The following is a 15,548-nucleotide window of genomic DNA, read 5'->3' on the forward strand; positions in this document are numbered from 1 at the left end:
AAAGATTGATTGCAAGATTCTGAAAGTGGCGTAGTTTTTAGTGATTCATTGTCACCACAAAATTATTACTGTTTTTTTTTCGCGGAAATGTTAACTTGCAGCTGCAAACATTAATGAAAAAAGGTTATAAGAAATAAGGAAAAGTGCGTATTACAAAATTTTGTTCCATTCAGCTGTGAAAATAACGCTTCAAAATGTTTTCAATAATGAATTAAAACGGACTCAAATCTAAGGAGTAAATATCAAGTTAGCTACCACAATAAGTGTAGGACGCAACCGAAGGCCAACGGCTTTCCTCTTCGTTTCCTAGTCTAGTTCCATTAATAAAAGATAACAACTCTATTTGCCGTAATTCCGTACAATGCACCGAATAAATCTGTATTTATTTCATTGGAACATTCTTTTCTGCTTATCTTATGGGCAATTTATTTGCTTTCGACCACTATATGTATAAACTGTGAGGGCGCGTTCCCAAAATGTCATAAAATTTTATTTACCGTTCGACGACCGTCGCGTCTAGCCTGTTCCCATATCGTGACTATCCGTCGTGGACTTTTTTATCGTTTAACGACAATCATGCCTAGCTGTACCCACTGGATCATGACGACAATTTCATGGCAGCCACCTTGTCGTTTGTAGATATGAGGCCACGATAAATAAAACGTGACGACAATAGTGGCTGTGATTATCTGTCGTCACATTTTTATCGTAACGTTTTATTTATCGTTTGACGACTGTCGTTATAGCTCTTCCTATTGTCTTGACAGTCTGTCGTCGTATAGTCAAAAAAGTCGTGAACGACAGTTAATCATGTTGTACTATATGTAAACAACATCATTTAAATATACAAGGCCACGACACTCTATCTTTCGTCACAACATAATGGCAACGCGCCTTTCTTTTATGTACTGCAAATTTGAAATCTATAATGATAATAATAACGCACACACTCGACATAGCCCCGCACTAAGGAAACCCTGTGTCGCGGGTGCCATGGACACACACATAGACAACCACAAATTACACCCAAACTCACGAGAAAAATAAATGTAGGCCATACAAATATTTCTCCCGGCCTCTCCAATCCAAAATTCTCCAATCGAACCTGGGACCTCTGCGTGGCAGTCCGGCATGGAAACCGTTCGGCCACGGAAGCAGTTGAAACTTCAGGTTCAGTTGAAACGTAAGGTGCAAATTAAAACAAATGTTGATAATATGTACATCTGGTAGGTATAGTAATCGATATAATTTTGACGACCTCGGTAAACCGGATGGCGCTGCCCCAGAGTGAATTCCGTTGCTCTGGTACTCATAGTACCTAGGTTGAGACCAGGCAATTGGTGTATTTGTCTAACATTTTATTTATTTTATTATGTCTGCGATTTTATTAATTTTATGCGGAGGGAGGGTGTGAAAATTAACTACATGACAGAAATATTCAACAAACTCGGCTGTTTTGTACGATTTAACCTTCACTGGCTTCGTGGAGAAGCAAATTCATTTATTGCCATTTATTGACATGGATTTACGCAACGTCCGAATCTAATAATTATTTCAAGTGTTCTGTTTAGTGTTTCCTGTTATTTTGTTTCAACCCTTCGTTACTGTAAAAAAAAGAAAGCATTGAAAACTTTGTTTCGAACAGTTCCCGTATATGTCTTCCTATAGCAAATTGGCTGATTGTGATGATGATGGATGTCTCTTATTAATTTCATCAACCATGACTGCTCGTGTCTACTAACAATTTTGAGTAGCAGTAGAGCTTCTTGTGAAAGAGTTCGTATAGGGAACCACTGCCATTACTTCTTTCTGCCGTCATGCAGTAATGTGAGCATTAGTGCGTTCCGATTTTGAAGGGTAAGGGTGCTGGTGAAATTTCAAGCACATGAGACTTCTCAACTTATGTTTTAGGGTGACGGGCCATGTGGCAGTGTCCCTCAGGTCTTTGCCATTTAAAACTTTGAGTGGTATGCAACTACTATGGACAGGCGTGTCGCTTAACAAAAGGCGCACGACTTGCAAGTCTCGTTATTTAGTATTTAAAAAAAAATTTGGAACTTCATGTTGATGTAATTAAACTATTTTTTCGGGTGTAAATCATTGGTTTGAAAAAACAAATATACGCGATTTTAAACCGAAATTTCATGCATGAGCGGTACGACGACTAATGGACCAAGGCGGTCACTGAGTGGTAGGAGCTCTCGCTCCTCGAGGCAGACCACCTTCTAGGCGGTCGGATAACGTCGTCGGGGTGGCCGGGAGACTGTGGATGAGACTCGCACATACTCGATGCTCGCACAGGATCGGTGTGCCAAAGAGGAGGCCCATACCCAGCAATGGGTGTTAACAGGCTGACATTAAATCAATGTTTAACTATCGCAAAAACCTAAGATCTCGATACATATTGCTACCTATATAATATATCTATCTACTTTAGTAGGATAGTGACACAAACGAAAAAAAAATCTTTTTTGATGTATTACACACTTATATTCAGAATTCAGAATGTGTTAAATTTCATCGTGAATAAAACACTCAGCTGAACTTTCCATTATAATGATCACGTGATAACATTAGCCCGTTATACGATTCGTTCTCTTTGCGCGTCAGATACACCTACGTTTTGTTATTCATTGTCTTCCTGATGAATTAGGTGATTTTGAGATAGGCCACTATCCTAGAAAGCCACTGATATGTATTAAAATATACCATCACTAGAGTAGCGTATTTTTTATGATACCAAGGTGCGGACAGCTAATATATAAGCGACACGCCTGTCTATAACAGTTGCAGGTCAGTCAGAGAGATCTGACTGAGACATAAGTTGAAAAGTCCCATATGTCTGTAAATTCACCCCTTACCCTTCAAAACCGAAACGCAGTAATGCACACATTACTGCTTGGCGACAGAAATACACACATCAAAAGTGTCTAGAGATCAAGCACGTTATTGGTACTAAAAATCAGGTTGATTGAGACTTTTTTAACACCAATGGATTTTTTGGTCAATTTCATTTGCGAATTCAAATTATATTGCCAAAAAAAGCGAAGGGTGTTAAAAATTGATTTTCAGTAATTGGCAAAAACGTGCTTGATCCCTAGACTCTTGATCTGTGTAGATAAGGTGACGCTACTTCCCGACACGAACTCTTTGGCAAGAAGCTCTACTGCTACAAAAAATACTAGGAGCACTTGCATAATCCACGTTTTCGTGTACTTAAGTGCCATGTCAATTTTGCCTTAATACAAAAAATCTTAACCACAAGAACTTATTTGCTACTACGATTAATTACTACTTGAATAATAAAATACTTTCCAAAGTCAACTAGTTGATATATATAAGATATTATGATATTACACTAGTGTAAAAAAAAAACTGAAATATTTCCTCATATCGCAGTTTGAAAGTAATACCGTCACGACAAAACTCTCACCTTCCGAAATTTGAACTTATTTTCAGAATCATTAAGGTGAAGTGAGATTCAAACTAGACGTTTTTACCTATTTGGACCAATCGGAAAATCGGTTATATTCAAAAATATGAATCCAATTTGTTTTTAATTGATAATGATAACAGAAAAGAAGTAGCCGATAATGAATTATGAGACCCGAAACAAACTCGATAAAAAAACATAAAGTTTTGTATATTTTTTACGACGTTTATCTACGGAAAAATCGTTTTCATTGGATTGTTATTTATTAGAGATACAGATAGTAGTAAATACATCACACCATGAGCTTATTTTACAGTAAGAGAGTATATTTTATGTCTAATGAATTTCTCCGCGTCTACCTCACACATTTCAAAACCTACGAATACAACCACGATACCTTCGCCTTAAAGTTCACTTCGAAAGTTGACTTTTTCCTTCAGTGACGGTATTGGTTTCAACGTGCGCAAATAAAACCGTTAAGTTGGTCACATCATCATCATTAACTGCCTCCGTGGTCGAACGGTTACCATGTTGAAATACCACACGGGTTCGATTCTCGGGCCGGAAGAAATATTTGTATGTTCTACATTTATTTCTCTCGTGAGTTTGGGTGTCATTGTATGTTGAATGTGTGCGTTCATAGCACCCGCGATACAGGGTTTCTCTAGTGCGGGGCTACGATTGTGTGCGTTATTATTATTATCATGTTGATAGCGGCTACTCACGCTTTATAGCGCTATACGCACAATGTTCGAGGCCTAAATTTGAAACGTAAACTGTATGTGGCCTGGGATCTTCATAAAATAAGTCTAATAATAACAAACTTTATAAAAAATTAAGTTTGTACTATTCTTCGACTCAATATATTGAATGACTATAAAACAAAGGCCTAAATGTCCTGCATCGATATACCAACACAATGAACGAATACGAACAATACGATTGTGTTTCCGGCGGCCGAATTAAAGCTTGATGCAACGCTGTCTGCATTGAATCATCAATTCATTCTTGGTTAAGTACTTATAAAGTACAGACGGCAAGAAATCTCAGTTCCATAAGTTAAGCAAGTTAGCTAAAATCATAAACATTTACGCAAATTGTTTAAAAAAAATTATCTGACATTAAAAAGGCACGTACAAAAAGTTACAAATTCACTATGAAAACCTTTTCAGGATTATGACAACTTTAATATAATCTGAATCTTAAAAATCGGTCGTCCTAGATCGAGTTTTTGAAAAGATCCTGCACATGCCCTTGCCACAGATATTTATGAAACCACCTGTTTTTGAAGATAGTTAAAATTAACCACCACTACGCACACCTTACACAATAACTAAAACGAACAACCCATATTTATATTTGTGTAAATGGTAAAGTCGTGTACCAAATTGCAGTATTTTTTTTAAATAGGTGAACGCTTGATCGCAAACTCACGATGTTATTTAAACAAAATTAAATATAGGAAATGAAACTATTTTTCCGGATTTAAATGGAGGAGCCCAAAACGTCGGTTTGTTTGAAAAAACAAATAAACGCGATTAAATCCGGAAAAATTCTTTCATTTCCTATGTGTAACAATCGCGAAAATCCAAGATCTCGATAAAAACAAACATTTTATCAAATGCTAACTTATTTTTTTTACCCTGTTACTTGTATTAAGTGAGGTTAAGGCTCCGGCTCCTTTAAAGTTCCCAGGACGTGTTGTGGTTATAATTGATGAGATGATGCATTAGTAATGCACTTGTTAGAGACAACGGTATATTACGTATTTTAAATAGAAAAAAAACCAACTTTTTTCGTGTAATCGGTATTTTTATGGTTTTGATAGTAAATATAGTATTTTTTTTTAATCTTTCAAGGGATGTATTTTAATATTCTCATATAAATTGTCATGGCATCAAAACATGGATGTAGAAAATTAATCCGAATCTCGTGTAATATTTATTACGTGAGAACTCATGTAAGTTTATATTTATGTAGGAAAAAAAAATTATTTACACTAGATCTGTGTAATCTAAATTATAAGTACATATCGACACTTGACAGGAAAAATGGGATAAGCGACATTTTTAGGTCATATTGAGTTATACAGGGTGTAAATTTGAGACGGGGCAGTAAGGCCAGCCACCTTAGTCATTGTAGTTACAGGAAAACGGTTCGAGAAGACTATCCATGAATTTCGAAGATATTTTGATTGGCATTCACAGATTTTGAAAAAATGGTACAGTCAGCAAGATAAAAGGCAATTTTTACAAAACTGTTTTTATGTTATTCGACCCGGTCTCTGTTAAGGATCAATAGTCTCTATGCGACTAACTGAGAGTACTCCAAATGTCAGAAATCGCAAAAAACTTTTTACCATACATTTTGTAGGGACATATTTAGTAATCAGTTATTCTAGGTAATTAAGGAAACCAACATATTATGCATTAGTAAAATGAAATTTATAAAACAAAAATACAACAGTTTTCAACAATTGAAAGACGCACATGCAGCAATTTTCAATGGAATCCATCCGAGTAAAATTTTAGCCGCTACTTGTTCTTTGCGGAAGAGAGCGAATCGATGCATCCGTCAAGGCGGCAATCTATTCGAGCACTTATTATGATACATTTTTTATGTTATTTTGCTTTTTGTTATTGCTTTTATTTTGAAATACATAATACGTTGTCAATTTGTTAGTTTCCTTAACCCCGAATAACTAATTACTAAATATGTCCCCACAAAATGTATGGTAAAAAGTTTTTTGTGATTTCTGACATTTCGAGTACTCTTACCTCAGTTGGTCCCATAGAGACTATTGATTCTTAACAGAGACAGGATCTAATGGCATAAAAAAAAGTTTTGTAAAAATTGCCTTTTATCTTGCTAACTGTACCATTTTTTCAAAATCTGTGAATGCCAATCAAAATATCTTTAAAATTCATGGATAGTCTTCTAGAACCGTTTTCCTGTAACTACAACGTTTAAAATGGCTGGCGATGGCGTTGCTGCCCCGTCTCAAATTTACACCCTGTATATACCGTTGGAAACAGTGACATTAGGTGATTCCAACAGTATATACAACTCAATATGACCAAAAGTGTAACTTATCCCATTTTGCCTTTCATTATGTATAAAAATAAATAAGTTTTACTAAACAAAAATAACATTAAAAATCTTAGAGAAAAAAGTGTTAGTAGAATATAAAATTGGGAATAGACATTATAATAAATAATATTACTATTTTTCCTTGACTGTCCATTCAACAAATAACTCAACGACTTAATATAAAATATTTTGTGATTTCCTAAGTTTTTAGGCTACTTAATTTTTTCTTACTGCATAAGATTGAAATATATGTAAAGGGTCACGATTTTGTAAAGCGCTTAACCCCACACAGGCGCCAAGGCGAGATAGCTTTCATAATATGAACTCGATTCAGCGCCAATTTTTTTCCAAAATTTAGTTAACCTAAATATTTAGTATTTAAAATAGCATTAAACTACGGTTGTATAAAGAATGTTAAAACCAATATGGTCACTAAACGAAAATCTCGCGTTTTCAAATTCAAACTCATTTTTAGAAAATTTAATGGTCTTTTTTCGAGTGTTGTTGATATTTTAGTTTAGGAACAATATTGATTTTAACGTACGATATATAAGCATGCTCGATAAGCCATCATCTTAATTGTTTTCTATTCAACATACATAATAGTACACTTACTATAACTTATACAGTTAATCCAACAATATCACTGCAACATAACGTATTGCTGATAAATCTGTCCATTGGAAAATAGTGACTAAGGTGGTTTCTCACACGTGATTTTTTTTGTTACCAGCCTAACGAAGGAGCCGACAATCAGGTACGATGTAGAGACAGTCCACGATGTAGAGTGCGTCTTGTTTTTCTGTCTGTATGTTTGTTTGTGAAATCCGGTGACGGATGCAGCTGCATGAAACTATGTATGTTACATTTTGTGTGATAATAATCAGCAATTGGAATGTTACCGTTTTATTTCTTGTGTCTGTTTGATTTTTTAGTAATTGGATTATCTATCTACCTCCCACTCATCATCGATTTTCACCCCGAATTAGAAAATCCAATATTCAATCGTTTTATCGTAGAGTAATTAACTCATAATAACAAACAACGTACGGTAAAAATAGAGTTTGTGTTACATCGTTTTAGTTCTTGTGCTAACTTATTATTTGTCTTGAAAAAAAAAAATAATACAAAAGATTGAAATGGTATCTCCACATTTTGCCTCAAAGAAATTTGACGCTTAAGAATACCTAAAGTTACCAAGTAGCCCTCCCGTAAGCAAATAGTTTACATTTGGTGAACCAAATGATAAACAGCAGATGTTTACGAACTCCCGTGTAGCGCACTTAAACTGGGGCAAACCGCGCATTTATATGAGAAAAAGCAGGGGTCATACGTAGAAACTAATTTTGAATATGTTTATTATAGGAACATGCATGCTGACGTCCGAGTAGAAATTTTTAAGTGCTAATATTTCATATACTGATAGTACTAATGGCTTCAATAGACGGTATAATCGACTCCTATTATCATATTTGTAAAGATCTTATTTAATCTACAGTTAATAGAGGTTTTTTGTACTTTGCTGTGACCTTATTTACCTATGCATATGGTTTTAATATTTAACTAAATATTGTAGAATGTGATCTAGATTTTGTTTTATTAACACATCTATTATCAGATAGTAACTTGTCTTTAAGACAGTGATAAAGTGAGTAAAAAAAGTATAAAAGTTGTATAGTTATGTAGATTTAGGTGGTGGAGAGCCTGGAGATTCGCAACACAGGTCCAGCTCTCGCAAAGGAATCTTTCAATATTAAGTTATTGTACTAAAACTTTTGTACTTTTGTAGATAGTAATAAACATTTTTGTAATTTGTATATCTTCGTGTTAGAGTGGATACCTCCTATGTGTTTCTATGTAATTTTTCAGGACGAAGATAAAAATGTATTGTAAAATGTAGTAAACGTAATAATATAAACGTAATAAAATAAAAAAGGAGGAGATTCTCAATTCGACTGTATGTTTTTTTGTATGTATTTTACGCGATATCTCCGGCTTTTTGTGAACCCATTTTGATGATTCTTTTTTTGTTGGAAAGAGGGTACCTCAGTAGTGGTCCCATTTAAATTTGAAGAAAATGTTCCACCACAAGGGTGGCGAACTAGGTCATTTATGACTTGGTTGGTTTTTCTGTGTACTGAGATTGTCTTCAACAAAAATCAGTAAAAGCGTACTATGTAAAAACGCGTATGCGGCTTTCATTCTAAGCCGACGATATATCAGTTAAAAATTTACTTAAGAAATACTATATACATTTAAATTTTTATTGAATTGATATTCAATTTTATTTGTGTGAAGTTACTCCACACCGGATCGAAGGAATTTTTTCTGAGTGTTCGACCTTTGTATTAATAATTATAACATACTATATACATTTTCACGAAATACAGTCTGTACCGCGTAACGTTAACATTACCTATTGCGAATTTGGGAGACCATCGATATTTTGTACAGTGCACGTCTTGGATTCTGACTTTTATCATTAGTCTCAATTACGTTATAGCGAGGTCTTCCGCTTTCATGATCTATAACATTCTCCTCCAGTTGTTCACGGCGAGCGCAACTCACCTTCACGATGGTCGTCGCTCCCATCCACCCGATTCCGGATTCTCTGAACCCGTTAACAACAACATCAGCGAGGACAACAATAACGGGCCGATATCCCTACGTGAAATGCAGAACATCGCCAATAACAATGCAGCAGCGTACATAGTTAGCGAAAACGAAGAACGGAATAGAGTCAGCCGAGAATCTGTTGTGGAGTTCGAACCACTGCCCAGTGGTATTCGTGTTGCTGATCCTTTGGAACATTGCGCTGATTGGTTCGGTAAGTTGAGCAATATACGTCCATATCAAGGTTGTGGCGAATATCGGCATCCACGTTCGTCGATGCTGATATTCATTGCGGATGTTCGAATCGCAGCATGACCTAAAAGGCACGCTACTGGAATCATTCACAAACCATCCAGAAACAGACTGTAAGCCGAAAAAGCAGCTCAGCTGTTGTTTTTAAATAACTTTGATAAAATCATTGTTTTTATGCAGATTCATTTTTTTGTTAATAAATGTCACAAACTTATTGAAAACAATATTTTATTACAATACAAAAAAAATAAAACGCTTTTTCATGTAGATAGAAGGAATTTTGATGGGATAACTCAAGATTTCCAAGTAATAATTTTGACGGCCTTGGTACCTTAACGGTTGAACGGAGCGCTAGACGAGAAAGTGTACGATTTACTTAGAACTAGTTCTGGTCTGAGTTTTTTGGATAAAACCCCGGCGTAATTCCATTCCTGTTATTCTTACGTACAGGGAATTCCTATTTTGATTCAGGTCGTAAGTGTCAGCGTCTAATAAAAAATATCTGCAGTTTACCTTGTGACGTCCATCAGCATAACCATACTGTCCGTTTGCAGGTAGCGAAGATTTCCCGAGAAATGGACTTCAGTACTTGCGCGAAATTGGTCGAGGATGGTTTGGAAGGGTAAGTGTTGACAGATTATATTAAATTAATTTGGCGCTGGTGAAATTACAGGCACAAGGGACTTGTGCTTACGTCTCAGAGTGACGGGTGCGGTGACAGTACCACTAAGACCTTTGTGACTTAAAGTTGTGAATAGCACTGCAACCATTATGGACAGGCGTGTCGCTTACTACCAGGCGCATGACTTTTTCGTCTCATCACGTGGTATCATAAAAAAAGCAATTAAATTTCCAGGTGGTGGAAGGTGAAATCGAAGATGAAGGTTCAACATCTACGGTAGCCGTAAAGATCCTTAACCAGAACGCAAGTCTAGAGGACAAAGCGCGTTTTCTAGATGAAGCCAAAATGTACCGCGATGTTACACACGAGAACACACTAACATTCATTACGAAATGCCTTCAGGAAGACCCGTGGATTCTTATATTCGAGCTGTGCTCGATGGTAAGCTCTACATTTTAACGTTATGAGATTTTACAAATAAAAAAGTTTCCCTTGGAACAAAAAGAAAACCCGTCGTGATTCTCATACAAAATCGATAGCATCGGCGATCGGCGCAAGCTTTATAAAGCTGCGCCGATCGCAGGACACATCTTAGAACTTACATTTGCACAATTATACTTATTATTGATGTAGAAAACTCTGTAGCTCGTATTTTGTATTTATTTTTAGATTCTAAGCGTTATTAATTAATAAATTTTTCACAGGATCTCCAACAGTACCTTACGGTAAACCGTCCCAAAATGGCCATACTCAACGAGAACGGTGTACCTTTGCAGCTAATGTGTGATATCTCCTCAGCGCTCACTTATTTACACTCCAGGGGTTACTTGTACGGGTTGGTACAATTCGAATCATTATTTTTTTTTACATACGGTGCCATGCTTATAACGAAGATCAACAATACAAAAATAAAAATCTGATGACCGTTGTCGGCCACTATGATTAATTCGACTCGTGTGTTCACGTAGCCAATTTTATTTGTAATTACCTGAGCACACAACGGTATGTGAGCACAGATCTTTACAATTTAAAGCTCTCATCTCACTTACTCCAACTGTTATGAATAGACATGTCACTTATTACCAGCCTCACGTCTTGTTTGTTTTTTATTATTAATAAGTAAGTGCGCATTTGACCTCCATCTCACCTGATGGAAAGTGACGATGACGATGGAGCATGCACACCTAAGCAATGCTTAGTCACTCTCGCCTTGAAAAGGTCCAAGTTATAGCGTTCAGGGAACAAGTCCCGATCAAATACAGTTTTGTTCGTCTCGTCTCTTGATATCATAAAAAACACCATAAACATTGTAGCTGATCGCTGAGGTCGGTCTTTCAACTCTTCACGTCTGACTGCAATTTGGTTTCTTACAAAACATCTCCAATGTTTAGAGGTTACTTGCTCTGCACAAGAAAACAAGTCATATAGTTTTTCCAAACCGCTGGCACTAACTCCACCCCCAAGTGACCGAGCATATTGTAATGATTCATGGACTTCCTACATTATGCACAGTTCACAGTTCACCGGTTCTTAATCTTTGATTTTTCATACTGCTAGTAACGAAATCTATTTCATCCAACACTCTATACTATGTGCTGTATGTGTTGTTAACTAAAGCAGCCAGCAAGGTTTGTAGCAAACAATATTTATGTTTCGCAGAAACCTATGCAGCGGCAACGTCCTAGTACGAAACGCGGCCACGGCGGAAAACGCTCGCGGTGTGCTAGGCAACTATACCATAGCTGAATCGCCAGAGTTCGCGGCGCCTGAGACACGACGGCATCCTCCTGTGTATACGGTATAAGAACGATTCTCTTGATCATCTTAAACCTATTATCAACAATAAGAACATCCTTTAATACATAAATCAATACTAATCATTCATACACTTATCGGACCCAGAAAAGTACTTCGTTCAAAAATTGACATGCATGTAATTATCATCCATTTGTGACTCAATGATTTAAATCTTTCAGTCTGCTAGTGAAGTATGGTCACTAGGCACACTGATCTGGGAAATATGTGCCTGGGGCGCCCCAGTACCTGTCCACGTACCATCGCCGCCAGACTTGCCATGTGTCTATAGAAGCCACTTGTAAGTATATTTATCTAGAGAAACATAACGTTTATTGCCAAATTTCTAAGATTCAAAACGCCTGAAAAAATGTTTGTCAACAGGTACCAAGTAATGCAGCTATGTTGGAATCCCGACGGCGAAGAAAGACCCACGGCAGGACAGGTTCTTGCATTAATCAACCACCTGCAATCAACCCATGCAGGCGCACATGCAGCGACAGAGGCCGGACCAGCAAGCAGTGACTTTGAGGAGCGCTGGCAGCGCCTCAAGCCTAACTCCATCCCCAAACTGGATGAACATGTAGCAATTGTCCACGCTCCTTCCACGTCCATGGCCTCACACTTCACGGGCTCTGACCAGGATTTAGATCCTGCAGTAGGGACTCACGACACGCTCAGTGTCGATATGGATACTGGAGTCTCTCGCTCCAGTAGCATCATGTCCGATAAGGACCCTCTATCTGTCCAGATCAAATCAGAAAGCCTTACAAATCTCCATGGCTCATTAGAAGACGTCCGTAACATTTACCTAACGCATAACGAGACAGCAGTTCTCGAGTGTCACCAGGGCAACATTAGTTACGAAGACAGAGATAGAGATCACGATCGCTCTGATAGCTCTGTGGACCCATGGTTGAAAGATATTATTGCAGGCAGTCAAGATGATGTGAGCTACTATAAAGACGTAAGCGACGTCATTAAAAACCTCGATAATATCTTGAACTCTGAAAAGACATCAAGCTCTGAGTCGAGCCACCAAGCCAGTCCGTCACGAGATAATCTCAGTTTAGATTGCAAGAAAGATTATCCTATTCAGTCCAGTATGGTAAAGTCACCTGGAATAAGCAATTTCCAACATATTCTAGGAACTGGATATGATGCCTCAACAGACACTCAGCTTATCGATGATGATGAGGTCGACAGAGACACTATTGGTACCCTTAGCCACTCATTTGAACGCCATAGTGACACTACCAGCCAACACACTTTAGAAAATTTGACTCCAAACACGCCAATTAAAGACATGGATACTATACATAATTTTGAGAGTCAAATAGAAGCCGAACGCAGAGAAAAAGAAGGTATAGATGAAGTTAAAGAACCTTTGCGTGAAAATACAGAATTGCCAAAAGATAAAATAGAATATAGTAATAGTAAATTACCTAATTTGAAGGATCTTTGTGTAGTCTCATGTAGTGTAAGTGCAACAAATGAACAATTGAATGTAAGACAAGACTGTGAACCATCGTGTGATAGTAAATTAGAAGAAATCGTAAGGACTGAAGAAGTGAAAACTAAGTCAATAGATAGTACTGTTCCACATACTGATAAAGAACCTGCAATACTAGTAAGTGAAAATAACTTAACAAAAGAATTTACACAAGAACTCACGCCAAGCAACATAGAAAATGTTAATCAAAATGAACATACAGCAAATGCTATGGAAAATGTGACCTTGCCTATAAATGTTGAAGTCAATGAGATTGCTAAAAATTTAGTGGAAAATTATGTCATTCAACCAGCAATCGTCATTGTTTCTAAGATGATTCAAGAACGCGTACATGCTGAGCAAAATAAAATGGAAGATGATATGCAAAATAATAGTGAAAGTGCAAACAATGCAAGTGATGATGCAATTTTACCACCTAGTGATCTCATTAACACAGTAGGTAAAGAAGTCGAAACACACGAACATTCTGCAATGTTTACTAATCTGCCAACTGAAGTGAAAATCGATAAAATAAATGAATTAGTGAACGACGCAGAACCTTTTCGCATGACGCAAACCGAGACACCTGAACTCGTACAAAATTTAGAAGAGTCTAATCTTAAAAATGTTACTCAAGACGAAACAAAAACGTTTGACTTCATTGCTACATACAAAGAAAGTTCGGACCCAGTGTTGCCATCTCAAATAGTACAAATCGCTGCAGAAAATGCTAAAATATCAGTAAATGAATTAGAAGAAGTAAAAGTCAATAAAATCAATGAAAGTTTTTTTAGATCTGATAATGTTAGCGAAATACCTGAACTCCCGCAGGAGAACGACAGCACCGTATATATGGATCTCATTAATGATAATAATATAAACGCTAATCGTAGTGAAATGCTCTTAAACAGCACTTTAGATAATAATGTTAGAGATGTCATACAATCTCACTTAGAAACAGCTAACATTGAAAATACTGGTTCAGTATTAGACGACTCCACTGTGTACTTAGACTTGCCAAGTATGGTAAAAGAAACAAACGAGTTTTTGCACGCAGAAAGAGTGTTAAGTAGCAAAGATGAGGATTGCAAGGATAATATTTGTGCCAGTACTCCGAAGGGAAGTGAGAGTTCTGTGGAAAATACCCTAGAATGTCCCAGAAAACTTGATGAGAATTTGTCTGATACGAAGATGCCCAATGATCCAAGTATAACTGTATTTAAACAAGAACAAAAGTTTGTACAGGATCATACATTGAGCCCATTTGAGTCGCCAACAAAAAGTCACCCTACTGATACGTACGACGAAAATAGCTCTGTGCTACTGGGTCCATTTGAGAACTGTTCATCGGAAGTTTTAAAAGGAATGGAGTTTCATATGAAATCAGATATTGACATACCAAAAGAAGAAATATTGGCTTTTTCTTCAAATTTCAATGAGATAAATCTGGAAACACCTTCACCTCTGCGTGATGGTAACTTTTTGAATGAAGTACCAGACATAAATCCCGATGATTTGGCATTCGAAGATGTTACAATAAGTGATGAGAAAGTTGAGAAATCGGAACCAAAAACTGACAACACGGATGAAACTGACCAATCACTGACTACTAAACACGTATCTCCGTCAACACCGCCTAATTCTCCTGGAGTTTACTTGGCGTCGACATCCCAGCAGAAATATTTAGTTGATATCGATTTCGATGCTCATGAACTTCCCCCTATGGAGACCGATTCTGGCCTGAGCTCTTTACAAAAAGAGATAGACTTAAACCAGATCGAGTTACAAATAACATCAAAACTTGCAATGGCAGAGAATGAAAACAATATGAATATAGAATATTTGGGGCCTTTGACCATAGAAGGTTTAGTTTCTGGGGACGATATCATATTGCGAGACAGTGAAGCAACGCCTGATATATTTCTAGCGGGTAATGGTGGGTCAATTGAAGATCTTGGAAATAAATTCTCATTGGATGAAGAGTGTGTGAAAGCGTTGAGAAACGAGCTGGAATTGAAATTACCATTGGCGCAGGTGAGTCTTGTCACTACCTAACGATGATTGAATTTTATTAGTCGATTTGAAGTGTTTTTTACCTATGAAATGAAGTTGTTTTGAATTTTTTAGCGAGCAAGTTAAAAAACAGAACCTTAAAACAAAAAAATATGAGACACATAGACATAGCAATACTTCTCTGAAGTGCGTTAAACGCGTTTAGAATTCTCGATAAACGGTCTGTGCACACACAAAAA

General features: G+C 36.8%; 1 protein-coding gene across 6 annotated transcripts in view; it reads left to right on the forward strand.

The window, feature by feature from the left end:
* LOC113240032 overlaps positions 1–15,548 on the forward strand; it is a 64,139-nt gene that overhangs the window by 28,947 nt on the left and 19,644 nt on the right. For 5 of the 6 annotated variants that reach the window (XM_026477232.1, XM_026477233.1, XM_026477235.1 and 2 more), the window contains exons 3-10: positions 7,257–7,280; positions 9,068–9,350; positions 9,943–10,010; positions 10,245–10,451; positions 10,715–10,845; positions 11,670–11,808; positions 11,987–12,105; positions 12,189–15,330. In XM_026477232.1, coding sequence (XP_026333017.1) covers positions 7,257–7,280; positions 9,068–9,350; positions 9,943–10,010; positions 10,245–10,451; positions 10,715–10,845; positions 11,670–11,808; positions 11,987–12,105; positions 12,189–15,330 — 4,113 coding nt within the window. The remainder of the gene's footprint in view (positions 1–7,256; positions 7,281–9,067; positions 9,351–9,942; positions 10,011–10,244; positions 10,452–10,714; positions 10,846–11,669; positions 11,809–11,986; positions 12,106–12,188; positions 15,331–15,548) is intronic. The other variant, XM_026477234.1, reaches the window with a different exon arrangement.

This window comes from Hyposmocoma kahamanoa, unplaced genomic scaffold (assembly GCF_003589595.1).
Source record: "Hyposmocoma kahamanoa isolate Upper Pololo Valley unplaced genomic scaffold, ASM358959v1 119, whole genome shotgun sequence".
Lineage (NCBI taxonomy): Eukaryota > Metazoa > Arthropoda > Insecta > Lepidoptera > Cosmopterigidae > Hyposmocoma > Hyposmocoma kahamanoa.